This window comes from Vipera ursinii (assembly GCF_947247035.1).
Source record: "Vipera ursinii genome assembly, chromosome: 2".
Lineage (NCBI taxonomy): Eukaryota > Metazoa > Chordata > Lepidosauria > Squamata > Viperidae > Vipera > Vipera ursinii.
This window is the reverse complement of record NC_139513.1, coordinates 170,163,763-170,183,818: the sequence shown is the minus strand read 5'-3', so window position 1 is coordinate 170,183,818 and position 20,056 is coordinate 170,163,763. Positions and strand designations below refer to the sequence as shown.

Below are 20,056 nucleotides of genomic sequence, written 5' to 3'. Positions count from 1 at the left end.
TATTTGTTTTTAAGTGTTTTGTATTTGAGTCCGGGGAAGAGGGATTAGACTGATAAAAACCATAAGATCCTGCAGATGTGTTGTGATGCTATCAAAATAGAATTTTGGATAAATGAATTAAAACATTGTCTCAGCCCTGCATCTTTTGTTCTCCAGTTGTTATAGTGGCATGCTTTTTTTTAGCATTCATATATAGCTTTCATTTGTTTCTCATTGCCCTTTTCACATTCATCTCATCTTTCTCTTCCAATCATAACTTTTCTGGATTCAATTATTCTTTTTTTTGGAAACACTGCAGAGTTTCTTTTCTGAATAAAAATCTGCACGAGAGCAGAACAACTGTGCAGTTGAGGAACATTTTTATTCTGTCTCCCTCCATTATTCACTGTACATCCCCTTCTTCAAGTCTCCATGTTGCAGCATGAGTTGTTCCTCTGCATTTCTATACTCCTATGAATTATCTTGTTTCACCACTGGTTGCCTCCCCCCACCCCCCTGCTTCTGTCACCCAGGCTGTGGGAAGTGAAGCTTGAGAATTGCTTCACCAATCACCAACTGTATTATATACCAACTGGTGATAACCTCATTGTGAAGATTGAGCACAGGCTGTTGCAGTCTGCCTATTGTTAGAAAGTTTGGGGAACTGGAGGGATCCTTATTTGTAGTCAGAGTGCAAATAAACATAATCTATACAAAAAACCATTAAGTTTTATAGATTACACTGCTGTTCAGTTGTAGAAATGTGTATTGTATATAAGCTACTTTCAGAATTCAGTTTAAGAGATGGGATAGCAGTAGCAATAATAATAAAACATAAGGACTTGGTATTGGTTTAGAAAAGCTTAGTGTGTTTTTTTTTTAAAAAAATCAGCTATCTACCTTAGTATATTTTGGGTTCGTTTCATTTTTAGATTACTCACACTATCTTGTTTTCCACCTTATAACTGGTTGAATGTGACCTTGTGGTTTGCCAGCTAGTTATTAAGTTAATCATTTCTGGGTCTGTAATTAAGAATGAATGTATCTAAGTAGAGGTTGATGGGACCAATTTAATAATTGGTCGGGGTCCAGTCTGAGGGTATATAGGTAAAGTTTTGAGGAACTATGCTTATTAATGAGGTTTTTTTTTAAAAAAACTTTGGCAGGTAACAGAATTCTGTGAGGTCTTTTGTTTCTTGCAGCTTCTCTTGGATCTTCCAAGGCTCAGGTCACTATAAGCATTTTCCTTCCTGTGTAGGAAGATCTGCCAACACTGCAAGTGTCCCCGGGAAGAGCATGCGGTACGCATGGTCCCTGTCGACTTGGAAAGGATGATGTGCCGCCTGATTTCTGACTTCCAGCGTCACTCCATCTCGGATGATGATTCTGGCTGTGCTTCGGAGGAATATGCTTGGGTTCCTCCAGGACTCAAGCCTGAACAGGTGATGCTGATGGTTCCATCTTCTGAGAATCTACCTAACCTGCAGCAAGGCAGGAGAAGGTTACTGTTCTGTACCAGCCTGCTACCAGCCCTGCAGAAAAGGCAGGGACAACCCCTTTACAAACGGCAAGAGGCTGGAATTACGCCTGCCAAATTTATAGCTACAAAAACAAACAAGACACGAACCAAGAAACAGGAGCTTTAAGAAACACGAACTATCCAAGCGGTTGCCTTCAGCAAACCAGCCCTCCCCACACATTCCCCTTATATAGAGTTCAGGGCGTGGCTTCTCTCTGCCTCCTTCCAAGAAGCCCCATTGCCTTCCTCTGTTTACTCCTAATTGACTGCCTCCTGCGTCGGGCATCCTTGAACAGGGCCAGCTGTGGGTCATCTTCATCCACGCTGTCAGGCTCACACAGCTGGGTCTCTGTGGTGACCAAGTGGGAGGGGCCTGGCTGAGGGCTCTCATCAGCAAGATCTTCAACCCCCTCAGCAAGGTCTTCAACACCCCCCTCCTCTGAGTCATCCAACCCAACTGCCGAACCCACAGGCTGACCCTGAATCACAACAGTTACATACATTTTTGGTGCAATCTGTTTTTAGCTCCCCTCCCCCCCCCGTGTCATTTGGTTAGCCCCTGAGTTTAGTTCCAGTTCAGTTCTCCTGGCTTTTTCCAAGGATTTCTGGGAGCTGGTGTTTTGGGGAGCGTTCTGAGCATTTTTACACATTTCCTGGCTTGTTAGTTTTGCTTGAACTACTTGAACCTCTTTTGCTTTGCTTTGCTTTCTTTGAAAGAAGTGGAGGAAGAAAGACAGCAAATAATTGGAGATTTGTGCAAGGGGCAAAAATGAGGAGACAGAAATGGTGTGTTTTGGGGAGGCCTTACTACTGAATCCTTCTGAGCCTTACTTGCTATACACCCTTAGGCGTGAAGGATTCAGTAGTAAGGCCTCTCCAAAAGACACCATTTCAATTATTTGCTGATGATAATAATAACTTTTAAATGGCTGTGTCACAAACTGCCCTCATACCGTTGTGTTATTAACTTTTCTTAGTATAAAACTGGAGGCTTCAAGAAGTGACTGGACAGCCACTTGTCTGGAACGGTATACGATCTCTTGCTTGAGCAGGGGGTTGGACTAGAAGACCTCCAAGGTCCCTTCCAATCCTGTTATTCCATCCTTCTAAAAGTGGGAAGGAAAGAGTTCAGTAAGAGTTCAGCAAGAGTTGTTGGATTAACTGATCTAATTTCTGGGTAGCAAGGTTTGGAGTCTCACTGAAATCTTCATGCAGGAGTACTCATGTTTTTTTTTTTTTAAGATAAGTTATGTGGCTGTACTGATGCTAACCTTGATAAAATAGGGTGATTTTCCAAAGAAGAAGGCAGGAAGTTTAAATAGGATAGAATTAATTTAATTATAAAGCAGTAACTACCTTTTTGGGTGTACATGTGTGTATTATGTCACCTAATCATTCCAGTAAAGCCAGACTGCTTGTAATCTGATTAGTGTACTCTTGTTTTAAACTGATTAAAGAGAATCATTTATAGTACTTTCTGCTGTTTCTTATCGGATTTTTCATTATAGAAAGTATTTACCCTTTTTAGACTGAAGATTATCCAGAGAATTCTGTAGGGCCAGTTTATTAGATCGCAAGAAAGTGTTTTTTTTTTTTGAAAGAATCCACTGAGCTGAGAGTTGAATCTGGGAATAATATTTATTTATTTGTTTGTTGAATTTATAGTAGCGATGTTGTGGAAGACTATTTTAACTGAGTGCAGCTGAATGGATTTCGCTGTTGTCTTGAGGGTTCGTTTGGATAGTACTTATTAAAACAGAAATCTCCTGCCTTCCACCCATCGTGCCGGGTTTAAATCGCAAAATGGAAATTTTGTGTTCTATGTGTGTGTTTGTGTCTCTGGTTTATTATTATGGATAGAGGAGATTCTGTGCTAAATTCAATAGTCAGATTGGGACACCTTTATCTTTGAATGATATAATAGGAAGGAAGCTTGATTTTATTGCTTGCTGTTCCTCAGGGATGAAATCTTTTGATTGGTGGGGGGACTCAGTTTCCTGCTTCAGAGGGCACAAGGGCTGCACTGTGGGTTGAGCTGAGAACACTTGTGTTAACCTAAGCCTGTTTTAAGGCCAAATATATCTCAGAACACCCAGGAAAAGTGCTGATTTTGGGCAGTCATAGCTGGAAAAGTTGCAGGAACTGTAAAAGAAAGGGGGAGGGATCAGGCCCCACTGAATCACAGGTTGCCCATCATCTGAGGGTGTTTGCGGTGAGGGTTAGTTCATGTTTTGCCTCCGCGCTGCTACTTGAGCCTCTGATATCTGGTAAACCTGGGAATTTGAACTTGGAACGTTGTACAAACCAAACATGCCACCTGCCCCTGAGCTAATGGCCCTGATCTTGCATCCCATTCTTACGGAAAGAACAATTTGGATAGCTGTGGAGCCCCTATCTTGAAAAAGACATCTGATGTTTATAATAACGTATTTGCGGGGGACGCTTTTGCTTCTAGAGCAGACATGTCAAACACAAGGCCCGGGGGCCGGATCCGGCCTGCTAAGTGGTTTCATGCGGCCCACGAAGCCACCCTGGAAACAGTGAGGGAACGTCCCCCGCTGCCTTGGCCCTGGCCCAGAGACCCTCAGATCTGTCCCACTCCTGCCCAGGCCCCCATAGGCACCCTTGATGCGAACGATGTAGAGCTGGCCACGTCCACCCAGTAAGCCATACACACACTAGCCACACCCACCCAGTAGGCCATGCCCACCCAGGCCACACCCACCCGGCCCCCTGAGGGCAACCGCAATGCTGATGCGGCCCTCAATGAAATTGAGTTTGACACCCCTGTTCTAGAGGATTACTGCATATGCCCAGGGCATGACCGGTCAGCATTTTGACACCTAACTGGGATGACCTACAGTAACTTGTTTGAGGGATTTAGTTTTGTCTGGGCTTCCTGGGAGATCTGTAGAGAAGATGGAGAAGCTTTTTGCTTGACCGACTGAGCACTGGGTGCAACCACTGTGCGCTTTGTCCTTGGCTCACTTCTTTAGTTTCCTCCTTCAAAATTTATAAATGGTGTTTTTTACCCTCAGGTCTATCAGTTCTTCAGCTGCCTCCCAGAAGACAAAGTTCCCTACGTCAACAGCCCTGGAGAACGGTACCGCATTCGTCAGCTGTTGCACCAGCTTCCACCTCATGACAGTGAGGTGAGGAGGGGTTATTATTGAATAGGAAGGAAAGGTGGGGTGGGGTGATGCAGCTAAGAGATGATTTCCTACAAAAAGTTGTTTTCTTAAGAGTTCTGGGCTTGATATGTGTGGCCGGATGCAAACTGATTAAAGCTGCCCGAGAGAAGGCACCTCTGATAGACCTCTGCGATGCAAAAGTTCAGGAGTCTTCCATGGATTGTGTGGAAGCAAGAACTTCAACAGGAATGATCTTTTCTTGCAAAAACTGACAGATGCAGGAATACTGTCCTCTGTTGCTAGTGTGCTGGTTTAAGTGGAATGAGACAACTGGCCACGGGACAATCGAACGATTCAATTTAATTATTTAAAATAAAATAAAAATATTTTAATTTTTGCCATTCACATTTCATTTTGTTGCTACTTTGGCATCCTTCCTTTAATGATTCTATTCCACCATTTCTTTGATATCAGTGTAATTCTTGTCCCACGGTGAATTGTCCTGTAGCAAGTTGTGGTGAGTTGGCCGTGGCGAATTGTCATAGAGCCCTGCTTGAGACGTTGGACTAGGAATTGGAAGTTCATCTCTGTTCATGAAACCCATGGGTGACTTTGCTCAATCGCTGTCTCTGCTTAGACTACAAATGGCCCTGTAATACTGTATAGATATGTGAAAAGGGGGCCATGTTAATGGTGGTCTCCAATCAATAGATTTTCCTGTTAGTAGGGAAAAAGCTTCAGACGCTTTCCTCAATTCTTTGGCTTCTTCCTTCTTTTACTGTTTTTAAACTGCTTTTAGAAACATAGCCTGAGAGCATTTGATACCCATTTTTCCTACTGCTTTATTGCTGCACTGAAGTGTTGTTTTTTTTAAAGTAGATAAGCAGCGTAGAATTATTTTTCAATTGTGTTTTGGAGAGAGGTATGCACAAACCTAAAGGGACGTGGTGGCTCAGTGGTTTAGGACGCTGAGCTTGTCGATCAGAAGGTCGGCAGTTTGGCGGGTCGAATCCCGAGTGCTGCGTAACAGAGTGAGCGCCTGTTACTCGTCCCAGCTTCTGCCAACCTAGCAGTTCGAAAGCACATAAAAATGCAAGTAGAAAAATAGGGACCGCTACGGTGGGAAGGTAACAGCGTTCCGTGAGCCTTTGGCGTCCAGTCATGCCGGCCACATGACCACGGAGACGTCCTCGGACAAGCGCTGGCTCTTCGGCTTTGAAACGGAGATGAGCTCCTAGAGTCAGAAACGACTAGCACGCATGTGCGGGGGAACCTTTACCTTTACTATGCACAAACCTACGTATCCATCATTCTGTCTCTTTCAGGTTGACCAAATGATTATGCAAAGTACCAAATGGGAATAAGACAGTAAACAAAGCAATAGCTAAATTTAGTTTATACTGCTAATATAATTAAGTATATATCTCCATACCTTTCTGTCCTTCCTTTCACGATGCCCAAGGTACTATTTCATATCTTGCTTTCTTTCTTCCTCTAAATTTCTCATTTCTCACCTCTTGAGGATCTTATCGACTTCATCTAACCATGATTTTCTCGGTCTTCCTTCAACTCATTCACTCTTCCTTCATATATTTGTTTGCAAGGTGATTGAAAATGTTTTCAGAAGTATTCAGCGTTCCTCATTTAGGATAGCTTTGTTATTTCTAAGGCTGCAATTTTTCCTTCTGAATCAGTATGGCAATTTTGTTGACAGTATAGAAATTTTATTATAGTAGCCTTCCCAACCCAACCCAGGAGTGGGTTGCTGAGAACACTGTAGCCAGCATTTGCAATCTGCATTAGTTTCCCATGACTTTTAGGATAACTTCTCCAGGCTAGTTTTGATTGCTCCATCTCATAAAAGTTTGGAGCTTCACAAATGGCCTTCTACTTGCTCTCTTCCACTTGCGTTGTGTTTACTGTGAACCTCCAACTTTGAGTTCCAGTGTCTACATGAGTTGTAGTTTAGATAGATTTCCACTTGTTTTTTTAGAAAACTGTTTTACAAAATCTTTTCTAATTATCTCAAGGATTCTGTTTGGGAAGAGTTGGCTTATATTTGCACCATCCTCTTTTTTTTAAAAAAAAATATTTATTTTGTGGCTTCTTAAAAAAGTATGTATTATTGGTATTAACAGAGATAATAAATGTGTGCCATAAAATGGATAAGCAGCCCAAAGCCAGAATTTAAGCTTTACTACACAAAGGAATTGATTCCATTTCCCCTCCAGTGGCTTCAGATTACCCCCAAGTAACCGATCTTGTATTGGTGGTATGAATATGTGGGTGTTCTCAGTTACAAAATGTGAATAGTAAAAGCCCTAAGTCTTGGGTTTTCCATGATTGTTCTACTATAATGAATAAGTGTTTCAGTTAATATGGTGGACTCATATTTTCGTGAACTAGAGACAAGGACTGGTTTTCTACTGCTTCGTCCTTTTCTATCTCATTGTCATTGAAAGCCCTTATCGTTTCTTCTCAATGTTGGGGTGTGAGGTGGGGAAAACTGAAGCCAATCTAGCGATGCTATAAGTAAGAATATAGTAACAAAAAAGAAAATATATAAAGTAACTTCCCAACTTGATCACAAATATAAGCAATTGTAATAACTTATCAGCTTCTCTTAAAATACATCAAATGATCTTTTCTTTCCATATCCCGTCTCTTATCTATAAACAGATCCATAAAGCATCCTCAGTTCAGTCCTACTGTCAGCAAAAGTCCAGTAAGGTTACCAGGAATGACATATCTATTTTAACTTTGAACCAAGTAAACCAACTTTAGATACCTTCCTTTTATTTTACTTTTAACAATTATAATGGTTAGTCCCTTCAAATCATGCCATAAATTTGATTATGTTTCAGTTTTTCTTTGTCCCTTCTCACAAAATTCTTCAGAACATTAACAAGTCTCTTTTGCAAATCAAATATAGGAAAATTATCTGGGTCACTTTCTTAGTTTGTTGTTTGTTTATTCCTTTTAAATATTAAGACATCAGCCAGTTTCTTTTATATACACATTGTATGCATCTTTTTACCATTTCAGTCTTGATCTTGTCAGGTAGAACTTGTTCCTCTTCCATAACATTTTTAAACACAGTTTATCTATAGAGGCAGATGCTATTAAAATTAACTTTTGGGTCCTTTGTTCAAAAACATTCTTGAATATATTCAATGTTAAAATATCTTGTTGCATTCTGTGTTTGTATATTGAATTGATGTGTTCTTCTCCTTTAACTTAATCATTAATTCCCTCTAATTCTCTCCAGTGTTCAATTTTACCTGGACCCTTAATCTGTTGCTTTTGAAAATCAAAATTTTAATCACTCCTTTGCTGTTTCTTCAAAAAAAAGTTAAGTTCTTAAATTCATAGTTAAAAGTTCTTTTGCAAAGATTGGAGGAAATTCGGTGCTATCAAACCTGTTGATTTAAAGGTTTCTAAAGCAGTTCAGAAGCAATTTCTGAAAGTGATTAGAAAGGGAGGTATGCAAACTTAGTGCTCTTTCAAAGGTGCTGACTGCAGTTTGAGAAAGGAGCAGCTGCCTGGAGCACTTGTGGGCAATTTCAAATCTTCTTGTCCAGAGAGGAATTATTGAAAAACGTTTACTCGCTGGATTTTCATTCCACTGCGGTCTTCAGCTATTTTCTGAAGAGCCTTCTCCCGAACACTGTTATGTCCTCTGGAAATTGTTTTCTAGTCCTGCCACCTTTACAGTAGATCCCAATCCACCTTCCACAAGCTTCTACCAATCATCAGTTGAGAAAAGGAATGTGCTTGCAGAGTCCTGGTCGTTCTTGGTGCGTGCACACAGTGGTAAGTTTAAAGGGTTATAAAGATTGCCCCCTCTGAATCAGAAAGGAATTTCCTCAAGATCAATCTTGTGTATTTTGCTAGATTAGTTTCTTTGCCTTTTCACCTGCTGGGTTGTCAAGTCACCGGCAGTTATCAGTTCTGAAGGCCATTTACACAATCCTGTTCTCTGTTTGCAGTCTAAATAATTGGGCTTAATCTACCACAGGTGGCAGGACCAACGATCACCAAAAAAAGGCATTCATAATTATTCTTGAAATTTGTGATGCTCATTAGGCTAGCAGTGCAAAACATTATTCTATATATGTATTTTCAAAATATCTCAGCAGGAGGTACTATACTGATGCCATGATTATGATTACTTGAATGAGGTTGGTATTGTTATTTATCATGGCTATTCTGCTTTTGGTGTATGTAAAGGAATGGGGAAGTTCCACTGAAGCACCTCCCCCAACAAATCTCTGGAGTTTCCATTATGTTTTGATCAATGATTTCAATAAGAATAAGAAACCTGATGTTTTTTTTAAAATTAGAAGCATTAGAATGCTGCACTTTATTCTAAGTTTTCTGCACTTCGAAGGGGTTGCCGATTGAAAGGTCCAAACATCGTTCCCAATAATAACCATAACTGGGAGAAATGAAATAGAGAAAGTCTGCACCCTTTAAAAGAAGACATTAGGTGATTAATTGTCTGGGGCCCTTTACACGGGAGGAGGCTTGAAGTATCTCCTGTACTTAGGTGGATCACCTTTTTTTTTTACCAGAGGTAGCAAAACTAATTAGTTAAAATATAATCCCAAGATCTATTTCAGCTTTCCTTCCAGTTATCGGACTGTTGACAAATGGACAAAAGGCAGTGAAGAAAAGTATGTTCACATAGAATGCAGTGAAGAAAGGGTGTGGGAGTACTGATTATTCAAATAAACTTCTGTCCTCAGGCATCTCAGAATTTTGGGGGAAAAAACCACCTGGTAGAGAGAGGTTGCCAGTTTCAAACCGTAAACAGATGAAGGATTTCTGTGCTAAATCTCTTTTCTCCACCCTCTCTAGCTTTCAGGGAGCTAAATTAATCATTAGGCTCAGCGCTTCCTTGAGAAGGGGCCCTCTTTGATGTCGTTTTCTGATCAACCTCCAGAGTCCCAGGACTGTATGAGCTCTCCCTGGAAATTCCTTACCTCCTGGGGAGTAGGAATTGATTTGTTTACACAAGGTCAGCAAGCTAATGGTTTTCCCATATTTGCGGGCAGCCTCTATTCTCAGTTATAGACCCGATGTAAAAATATAAAGTTTTTCCTGGGCAAGGTTTAATTGATCTCTTTTTGTCTTCTGGCCTACCAGATCCCTGGGGCCTGAAAGGGCAGCCTGGTGCTGCCTGATCCCGTGATTTGTGGCTGTTCAGTTGCTACCCTGACCTGAGCTGCTTTCACTTGCTGGAACTGGTCATTTGCCAGCAGTGAATCTGTTCCTTTGGTGTCTGCATTGTACAGATCAACGGCTGTAAAATCTTTTTTTTTCTGCTGAGGTCTTCATTCTCTCAGAAGGAGTATCTTCGGGGCTGAATGCTCGCAATGAGTTGAAGGGGTTACCTATTTTTTTTTCCTGTTTCTTGGGCATCCCCTTTATATCTTTCTCTCATCTCTCTGTTTTCTCTTTTCTTTGCTACAGATGTCTTTAACCAAAGATCTGTATGACATTATGCTAAACCTGTTGCCTTTCTTGCCCTGATCTGAAGACTGGTGTTGTCGAACTTGGCCTATTAAATGGATGGTTCTCCATTTCAACTGGGGCCTAGTTAGCCATCCAGATGTGGATGGACTGCAGTTACCATCATGCTTCAGAACTGACTGTTGGCTGGACATAAGAAGAATGGGAGTTCACCAGTAAGGGGAATGCTGGGATCCCAATAAGTATTCATCGGCCAGCTACCTCACTTTGTAATTTTATTCCAGTTTTTTTTTTTCGTTTTGAGAGCAGGGCCTACTGAGTGTTCCTGGAATGGAAAGCCTGCCCCAGAGTTATCAGCACACACAAAAAAAAAATCTTGACCTTTCTTGACCATCTTGCCTTCCTTTTCAAATCTTGATCCAGGCTCAGTACTGCAGCTCCCTGGAGGAGGAGGAGGCAAAAGAGTTGAAATTATTCTCACAGCAGCGCAAGCGAGAGAACCTTGGCCGAGGAACGGTCCGACTCTTTCCTGTCACCATTACCGGAGCCATCTGTGAACAGGTGTGGGGCCTCGTTTTGTATCCTTATCGATGTAAAACTGTTTGAGAAGAATGATTTTTTTTAAAAAAAAAAAGTTCTTGAGAGAAATAATTTGACTCAAGCTAGACTTTTGGCAGCAGGGTTTTGAAATTCTGTTTTAGGCCCAGCACCTAAAAAAAAATAGCAAGCGATTGGGGGTTGAGGGAGGAGAGAAAAAAAGAAATGAAAAACAAGAGCCTACCGTTTCTCTCCCACATCTCGTCTCTTCCACCATATTTCCCAATATGCTAAGCCTCAGAGGAAAAGACGTCACTTCCCCTTCCAAATTTTAGCCTCCTTCCTCCTCACTTTCAGGTATTTAGATGTGTTCAGAGGCATATTCTCAAAACAGACTTTCCTCCAAATATCTAACGTGATAAAGTTCAGATTAAAACCATAGTAAAAAAAAAAACATTGTTGACTGAACACAGCTTCTTCAGTCTTTTATGCTGCAAGTAGCGTTAACTGATTAAATCAGAAACAGAACTTTCTGGAATGATTCCAGAATACTTCTGTCCTTCCCGTTCCTGGTGGTTCTCAGAGCACCGTGCGTCGGAAGGCCTTCTGTTCACCGTCCACTTTTGCTGTTCTTGTGGGTTTCATCCATGCAGGATTTGGGGAACAAACTTGTCATGTCGTGCTAATGGACTTACGATGACTGCAGGAGTTGGCATTGAGGGCAGCGGCTAAAAGCACGCCTGAAAAGCATCCTAGTTCTCTCTGTAGTGTTGCCGTTTGCCGGTTTGCTCCTTTTTCTTCCATTTGAGGGGGTCGGGGGGAAAGAGAGTGGAACCATTTTTTTTAATCCCATTTATATCCCGCCCTTCTCCGAAGACTCAGGGCGGCTTACAATTTAAAGCACAAATCAATGTGCTTAGCAGTAGCCTTCATTCTATGTATATACCTGCTTATCTTTCGGGGGGCTCCAAGTGGCATTTTTACAAAGTCAGCTTAATTGCCCCCAACAATCTGGGTCCTCATTTTACCTACCTCGGAAGGATGGGAGGCTGAGTCAACCCTGAGCCTGGTGGGACTCGAACCTGCACTAATTGCAGGCAGCTGGTGTTACTTAAGGAGGCATTAGCCCACTGCGCCACCAAGGCTCTTTTCTGTTTGGTTCCTCAAAGAAACCGCCTATTGCTGTAGGAAGGGTGACTAGAGGAAAGAGGACTGACTCTCTGCAGGTGTCTGTAGAACAGGCTTCCAGGTTTCAAAGACTGTAATTTACAGGGAAGGATTGCATTGTACATCTTTCCCTTTAATAAGCACTATTCTTTATGATGCCACTTAAGAGCTGATAATAAAATAAAAGAGGCTGAAGCAGCTTCCTTGACTCGCTACTTGTATTTGGGGATTAGTGATACTGGCCCCAAGATACACAGGAGTCTCTACATGAAAGCACCACTAGCCGCTTCATTTTCCTAGAAGGCTCAGGTGCTTCACAGAGTTTCACTTAGAGACTCCTGAATATTGTAAACTAATAAAGTGTAAACCACCCTCTTTTATTATCAGCTCTTAAGTCGCATGAAAAAGAATTGCGTGCTTATTAAAGGGAAAGATGTACAATGCAACCCTTCCCTGTAAATTACAGTCTTTGAACCCTGCAGGCCTGTTCCTTTATTTCAGAAGTATCTTATCTAGCGTTCGTATTTATTTATAAAAATTTATTGGCCGCCCATCTTGCCACAAGTGTAAGATGAGCTATTAGGCGTAGCGTCTGCCTTTGATAGAATCAAGTGGTAAGGATTTTCCTGGACTTTCGTCTTCAGGCAGAGGGTGGTTTGGGATATTTTAAAACATGATTTATGTATAAAAGATCCCAAGGCTCATTTTGTAAATCCAAGTGGAAAGAGAATAGGGAGAGCGGGGCTGGGAGAAGCCACTGGCTAAGGTCAGATGCTTCCTTGGACGAACAACAGTTTCTGCTCTTTTGAATTTTGCACATTGCACCGAGCTACAGGGTGGTCTGATTTTGGCTTAGTGTGACATACAAACCCAATATGCATAAAGTGGACACTTTTGTTCTTGTTTCTTTTTTGCTTACCAAAAAGTTTTTGTCTGCTGTGAATTCTGTAATCACAACAAGGACATCTTTGAATGTCCATTCTCCATGCTTTTTTTTGTGTGTGTGCCTTTGAGTCAGTGTTGACTTCTGGTGACTGCTAGACAAATCCCTGCGGTTTTCTTGGCAAGAAAACTGGAAGTGTCCCCTCTGACCACGAGATGAGCAGCATATAAATTTAAGAAATTATAAAAATAAAAATAATAAATGGTTTGCCCTTGTCTGCTTCCTGGCCCTGAGAGAGTCCAAGGTCATCCACGTGGCTTTGTGCCTAAGGCAGGATTGGAACTTATAATTTCCCGGTTTCTAACTCAATGCCTCAATCGTTACACCAAAATGTCTCTCTACATGCTATACCTTTGCAATATTCACATAACTGAGTTAATATTTATGAAAGTGAATTAATGATTAAGAAAAGTTCAGAAATCTGCCTGTGCAAATGTATCTGCTGCTGGGCAAAAATTATTTGGACATGAGATTTTATCATTCGTGGTGGGCAAAAAGGGAACAAGACCTCACTTTTATTTTGAAGAAAAAGGCAGCCACAGGACATTAACCTGGAACAAATTCTGTGTTGAATTCTGCTCTGCTGAAAGACCACTCTTCTTCCTGACTCTTTTCAGTAGGCAGCACTTCTGACTGCAAATGGCAGCTGCCAGGGGGTGATTTTCAATAGCAAATCAATTTACAGCCATGGGTCACTTTAAAACATATTTGGAAAAGGGAGTGTAGTGTAGTGTAGTGTACATAGTATAATACAGTGCAATGTAATTACAATACAATACAATACAAATACAATACAATACAATACAATATTAAAGGGACGCGGTGGCTCAGTGTGTTAGGACGCTGAGCTTGTCGATCAGAAGGTCGGCAGTTTGGCGGGTCGAATCCCGAGTGCCACGTAACAGAGTGAGCGCCTGTTACTCGTCCCAGCTTCTGCCAACCTAGCAGTTCGAAAGCACGTAAAAATCCAAGTAGAAAAATAGGGACCACTACGTGCACCTTTGGTGTCTAGTCATGCCGTCCACATGACCACGGAGACGTCTTCGGACAAGCGCTGGCTCTTCGGCTTTGAAACGGAGATGAGCACCGGCCCCTAGAGTCGGAAACGACTAGCACGCATGTGCGGGGGAACCTTTACCTTTACCTTACAATACAATATATAATGTAATCTGTTTGGTCTTGTGAACAGAATACTTCTCAATGTGGTAGTCGATGCAGGCAAACATTGAGTTATACCTGTATTATAAGCATGCAAATGGTAGACAGTGGCAAGGTTTCCATGACTCCTTGGACTACACTAAAATGGGTGGATAGTTTTGGTTCAGTGGGTGTAGAAATCCAGCCATTGCTTTACTGTAATAAATGAGCACCATTGCTATCAATGCTGAGCCATAAACAAGGTTAATTTGTGTAGTTAGTTTGTTTACCCAAGTATTAAGATTTAGCATATTCACAGGTTAAGCATAGAACACTATAGGTTGACAAAAATCTAAAGAAAACTCTACAACTTGCTCTGTTCTAAGCTGTCAGTTTTTACTGAGTGAATGATTTTAGAAAAATAAAAACCTGCAAAAAATAAACATGAGAGTAAAGAGCAGCACTCTGAATTAAATTCCAGGACCTGATTTCAGACTGAAAGCAGTGTTTGGATAAGTTTAAAAGTGTGAAGGCTTCAATCTGTTGACTACTCTAGATTCAATCAATCAGAATAGAGCTGGAGGGGATATGGGAGGTCTTCTAGTCCAACCCTTCTGCTCAAGCAGAAGGCCAAAGGGTTATTTCACGTATCAGGTCAGGATCTGATTTTGAGAGAACATGGACTGCCAAGGCAGGGTGTAGCCAGCTGGAGAATTCTTGAAGGGCACACATCTTAAAGTTGCTAAGATTGAGAGAAACACTGGTGGTAGCCAGAAAAAGAAATACACTGGTGGATCAAGTCTGCCCTCTAGTGGTTCATTGGCTTCCATTAGGGCAGACATGTCAAACACAAGGCCCGGGGGCCGGATGCGGCCCGCAAAGTGGTTTCATGTGGCCCGCGAAGCCATCCTGGAAACAGTGAGGGAACGGCCCCCACTGCCGTGGCCCTGGCCCAGAGACCCTCCTTCTGCCAGAGACCCTCAGATCTGTCCCACTCCTGCCCAGGCCCCCATAGGCACCCTTGATGTGAACGATGTAGAGTTGACCACGCCCACCCAGTAGGCCATATGCACTCTAGCCACGCCCACCCAGTAGGCCATGCCCACCCAGGCCATACCCACCCGGCCCCCTGAGGGCAACCGCAATGCTGATGCGGCCCTCCATGAACTTGAGTTTGACACCCCTGCATTAGGGTATAGCTCTTAAGACAGTTAAAAGAAAGAACCTGCCCATCTATTGTTTCTAAATGATTCCATTTACCTTGCCTTAAATTCACCTACATTTTAAATTTGTATTCAATTTAAAATATTTTTTATTTTTTTATTTTTTTATTTTAATTCCATTTATATCCCGCCCTTCTCCGAAGACTCAGGGCGGCTTACAAGCTTAGCAGTAGCCTTCATTCTATGTAGATGCCTGCTTATTAGGGCTTTCACACACACCCCAAGCGGCATTATTACAAAGTCAGCTTAATTGCCCCCAAAAATCTGGGTCCTCATTTTACCTACCTCGGAAGGATGGAAGGCTGAGTCAACCTTGAGCCTGGTGGGATGCGAACCTGCACTAATTGCAGGCAGCTGGTGTTACTTAAGGAGGCATTAGCCAACTGCTCCACCAAATATACATATATTTCTGGACAAATTAAACATAGGAGCAGCCACAGCAAATGTTCAGAATATGCTTATTTGCCTTGTTAAATTACAACTGTGAAATTTGGAAAATGACAATTCTCAGTTGTATTCTTTATTCAGTTGCTTATAAGATCTCAAAAGCTTTCAGTGAGTTAAGAAGAGCTCCTGTGATAAAATGTTTTCAAGTAGAATGAAATGTCAGAGATCACCAGCATCTTTGGAATTCCCTTCAACCAGATTATTTTTTTTTCTTAGTATACTAATGTGGTTAGAGTGCTTGGAAAATACGTCACCCGCAGAGAACGGCTAACTTAAGGGCAGGAAGCCTGGATGCCTGAAGCAAATACGTGTGCCAGAAATATGGTCTCGCTGTGGGGAAAAGAAAAAAAAAACACGGGAGACTCTTTGCCCCTAACATTTATAAACTGGAAACATTCCTCACCTAAAGGAGTTCTGGAAGCTGAATCCATTGAATGGTGATGAAATGTTTGCAACCAAATTGCCAAGCTTGAAGCTCAAAACAACAGCCCTGAATCCATTTTGTGTTTGCTTTTCAAAGATTTTGACTTGTACTTCTTTTCTTGGCAGTGTGGAAAACAGATTTGTGGAGGGGACATTGCTGTTTTTGCCAGTCGAGCTGGGCATGGTGCCTGCTGGCACCCTCAGTGCTTTGTTTGTACCACGTGTCGGGAGCTCCTCGTTGACCTGATCTACTTCTACCAGGAGGGCAAAATCTACTGTGGGCGCCACCATGCCGAGCGCCTCAAGCCGCGCTGCGAAGCTTGTGATGAGGTGAGAAGGTCCAGCCAGAGTCTTAAGTAGAACAGCCGGGAGCCTATGGAAGCCTTTCCAGAATGGGAAATGGGGAAGTTGAGCAGTTGGGATCATTTGTGTTAGTTGAGAATATACACCAGGGGTCTTCAAACCAGGCCCTTTTATGACTTGTGGACTTCAACTCCCAGAATTCCTCAGCCAACGTGCCTGGCTGAGGAATTCTGGGACTTGAAGTACACAAGTCATAAAAGGGCCTGGTTTGAAGACTCCTGATATACATGCATGCTTTAAAGCTGTGTTTTTTTTTCAATCACAGCGACTTTCAGATCTGTGGACTTAAAACTCTCGGAAACTTTCCACATGTCTTAAAGTTGCTGAGATTGAAAACACTTCTTTACAGTGAACTGTCCAAATGTTACTGTTGTTTTTTTTTTAGTTTATCTGTGGTTTGTTTAAAGGTGCAAACTCACCTCAGGTAATATATAATGATAGGTATTTTACAATTAGCCATAATTTAAAACCATGACTTGAGGTTGGTTCTTCACCTGTTTTAACCACGATTGTTCTTTGTGTTGGAACTTGTCCTGCTTTCTTTATTTTTATCCTCTACCCAAATTTCATGCCAGTCGATAGCAGTATCGTGCAAAAGAAATTGAGAACTTTCTCTTAAAGACTAAAAAGAACACCACTCCTCTGGATAATCTAGCCTTCCTCATCCCCAAAGCACTACAATTTTTCTGGCAATAGTTCTTCTTTTAGTGCCCCTTTCTTCTGGAGCAACTGGTAAATGTGAAGATCTGTCTTTCATATGGCAAACCATATATTTGTCCTATCGGAGTGTAGCAAATTACCCACCTCACAAAGTCAAAGCACACTCCCAGCATAAAAGTGCATAGCTATCCTCATCCCTCCCTCCCTCCCTCCCTCCCTCCCTCCCTCCCGTCTGTCTGTCTGTCTGTCTATCTATCAATCTATCAATCTATCTATCTATCTATCTATCTATCTATCTATCTATCTATCTATCTATCATCTATCAATCTATCATCTATCTATCTATCTATCTATCTATCATCTAATCTATCTATCTATCTATCTATCTATCTATCTATCTATCTATCTATCTATCATCTATCTACCTATCTACCTACCTATCTATCTATCTATCTATCTATCTATCTATCTATCTATCTATCTATCTAATGCATTTACATGGCCATCCATCTCACAATAACGTGACTTAGGCAGCTTACAATAAAAACAATAAATTATGCTCATAAAGTTCCAAGGGTACTTGTGAAAGGTTGTAACATTTGGTGTGTGATGAAGATGGGAACAAATGTTAGTACTCCTAATCTTTATTCTCCCCCACCCCCACCCCAATGGTCTCCTTGGACTCATCTCCCTGCTTTCCCCGGAACAGATCATCTTTGCAGATGAGTGCACAGAAGCCGAAGGCCGTCACTGGCACATGCGCCATTTCTGCTGCTTTGAGTGCGAGGAAGCCCTGGGTGGCCAACGATACATCATGCGCCAACGTCGCCCCTATTGCTGCCATTGTTATGAGAGCCTCTATGCAGAATACTGCGATGCATGCGGGGAGCACATTGGTAAGACAGCCTGGTGCCTGGAGAATGGGAGGGATGGGTTCTACCAGCATTTCTTAATGTGTGGTCCTAGGACCCCTGGGGGTCCCCTAGGATGCTCTCAGGGATTGGCAAAGTCAACTTTATTTGCCAGCCTATGTTGAAAAATAATATTCAAGTAGTTCTCGACTTACAACAGTTCATTTAGTAACCGTTTAAAGTTATAAGAGCACTGAAAAAAAGTTCCTTATGATCATTTTTCACAAGACCATTGCAGCATCCCCACGGTCACATGAACAAAATTCAGACGTTTGGCAACTGACACATATTTATGATGGTTGCAGTATCCCGGGATCCCACGATCCCCTTTTGCGACCTTCTAACAAGCAAAGTCAGTGGGGAAGCCAGATTCACTGAAAGGTTTTAAAATGGGACAAAATTTACTTAATAACTGTTTTACTTAGCAAAAGAAATTTGGGCTCAATTGTGGTTGTAAGTCGAGGACCATCTGTAGTATTGAAATCCCATCAAACAACTATGAGAAGCAGTAGTGGCAGTGAATGCATCCATTTTAATTTTTCATACGATAAATATTGATAAGGTTATCATATGGTGAGTTATCCATTGGTGAGTAATCATATAAGCAAAAGCTCTTTTGGGGTCCTCCATAATTTTTAAAAGTAGTAAGGGGTCCGGAAGAAAAAAGTTTCATAAACGTTGGGTTATTAGGCAAGGTAAGGCTCCTGCAATCTTCTGAAAGCCCACATTTTCTTCTTGAAGATTTGTTTGAATTCCCAGCCCTGAAGCAGTGATGAAGTTATGAAGATACATTACCAAAAGTGAAACCATTGGTTGCCTCCAGAATCCCATATCCCACCAATATAATATGTTGTGTGAATCATTCTGGTTTATATGCCATGCGTCATGGTTCAGCGCTGTATGAGAAACCAGGAAAATACTTCTTTAACAAAACACATTGTAACATGTTGTGTAAAGCCTAAACGTTTATTGCTTGTTTATAGCAACTGGAGATTCCAGAGTGTGGAGGCTTTCCTGCAAGTCCTGCTTAGTGGCATCCAAAAATACAATCAGGGATGTGGTGTAATATGAATGAACTCATGTAAAGGAATTTTATTTGGGCATTAGTTATTCATTTTTCCGACAAATGATTTGGGATTTATTTCATTTTTGTTTGCAAGAATAATAGACAGGACTGGATCCAAGTAGCAGGACATGGAGCGGAGCTATTCTTCCATCGTTGGTTTTCTAACAAGGTTGCAAAGATATCTGCTTGCTGCTTCCTAAGTGAATCTGAGTGCTCAGTGTTGGCTTTGGCAGGGCTTTAAATGAGGCAAGATAAAGCTTTTTCCAGAACAAGGCTTCAGTGCCAGGTCTCCAACCTTTGGACTAGAGAATGCTTTTTATCATTTTTTTAAAAAAAGCAGCTGCTTCATCCTCTTTGCAAAATCTAGAAATAGGAGGATGCGTTTTTTGTAGATGGGATGGATCGCCTTCGTTGGCAAGACCGTCCAGCTTTTGTGGGTTTCGAAACAAAGCGCGTAAACCCATCCAATGGTTTGGCCTTGTTTCTTCCTTGCAGGTATTGACCAGGGTCAGATGACCTACGAGGGCCAGCACTGGCACGCCACCGATGCCTGTTTCAGCTGCTCCCGTTGCCAGCAACCCCTCCTGGGGAAGCCTTTCCTGCCCAAGCAGGGCCAGATCTTCTGTTCCCGGGCCTGCAGCCTCGGTGAAGACCCCAACGGCTCGGATTCCTGTGACTCTGCCTTGCAAAGCACCCGTCCTCAGGATGCTCGGAGGACTAGCTGGCAGCAACGCCGAGTTCAGTCTCAGGGCATGTCACCCTCCTCCATCACCCGCTCCGTTTCCTTTGCGGGGAAGACGGTACCGTCGGACTCTACCCCAAGGGCCCGAAGGAGCTGGAGTGGGGCGCCTGGGGATGAGGAAGAGGAGCTGCCCACGGAAATGGAAGAGCTCTCTGATCCAGACAGCAATGGTTCCGGCTATGGCCAGAGTTGTGAGGAGCCAGTGGAACGGGCTTCCCGGGGAACGTCGACTTGCCTGCCCCCGGCCACTGACCAGGAGCCAGGAACAGGTGAGGCAGAGCTAAGTGGAACAAGAATGCTGCGGAGGTGCAGGGCTAGTTTGGGGAAGGCTTC

At 42.3% G+C, this 20,056-nt stretch overlaps 1 protein-coding gene across 3 annotated transcripts in view; it reads left to right on the top strand.

Annotated features, from left to right (window-relative positions):
- The window catches only part of PRICKLE3 (prickle planar cell polarity protein 3), a 28,495-nt gene that overhangs the window by 6,783 nt on the left and 1,656 nt on the right, over nt 1-20,056 (top strand). For all 3 annotated transcript variants that reach the window (XM_083356729.1, XM_083356730.1, XM_083356728.1), the window contains 6 exons: nt 1,238-1,421; nt 4,537-4,650; nt 10,528-10,665; nt 16,108-16,311; nt 17,714-17,900; nt 19,477-19,992. In XM_083356729.1, the coding sequence (XP_083212855.1) occupies nt 1,238-1,421; nt 4,537-4,650; nt 10,528-10,665; nt 16,108-16,311; nt 17,714-17,900; nt 19,477-19,992 (1,343 nt within the window). The remainder of the gene's footprint in view (nt 1-1,237; nt 1,422-4,536; nt 4,651-10,527; nt 10,666-16,107; nt 16,312-17,713; nt 17,901-19,476; nt 19,993-20,056) is intronic.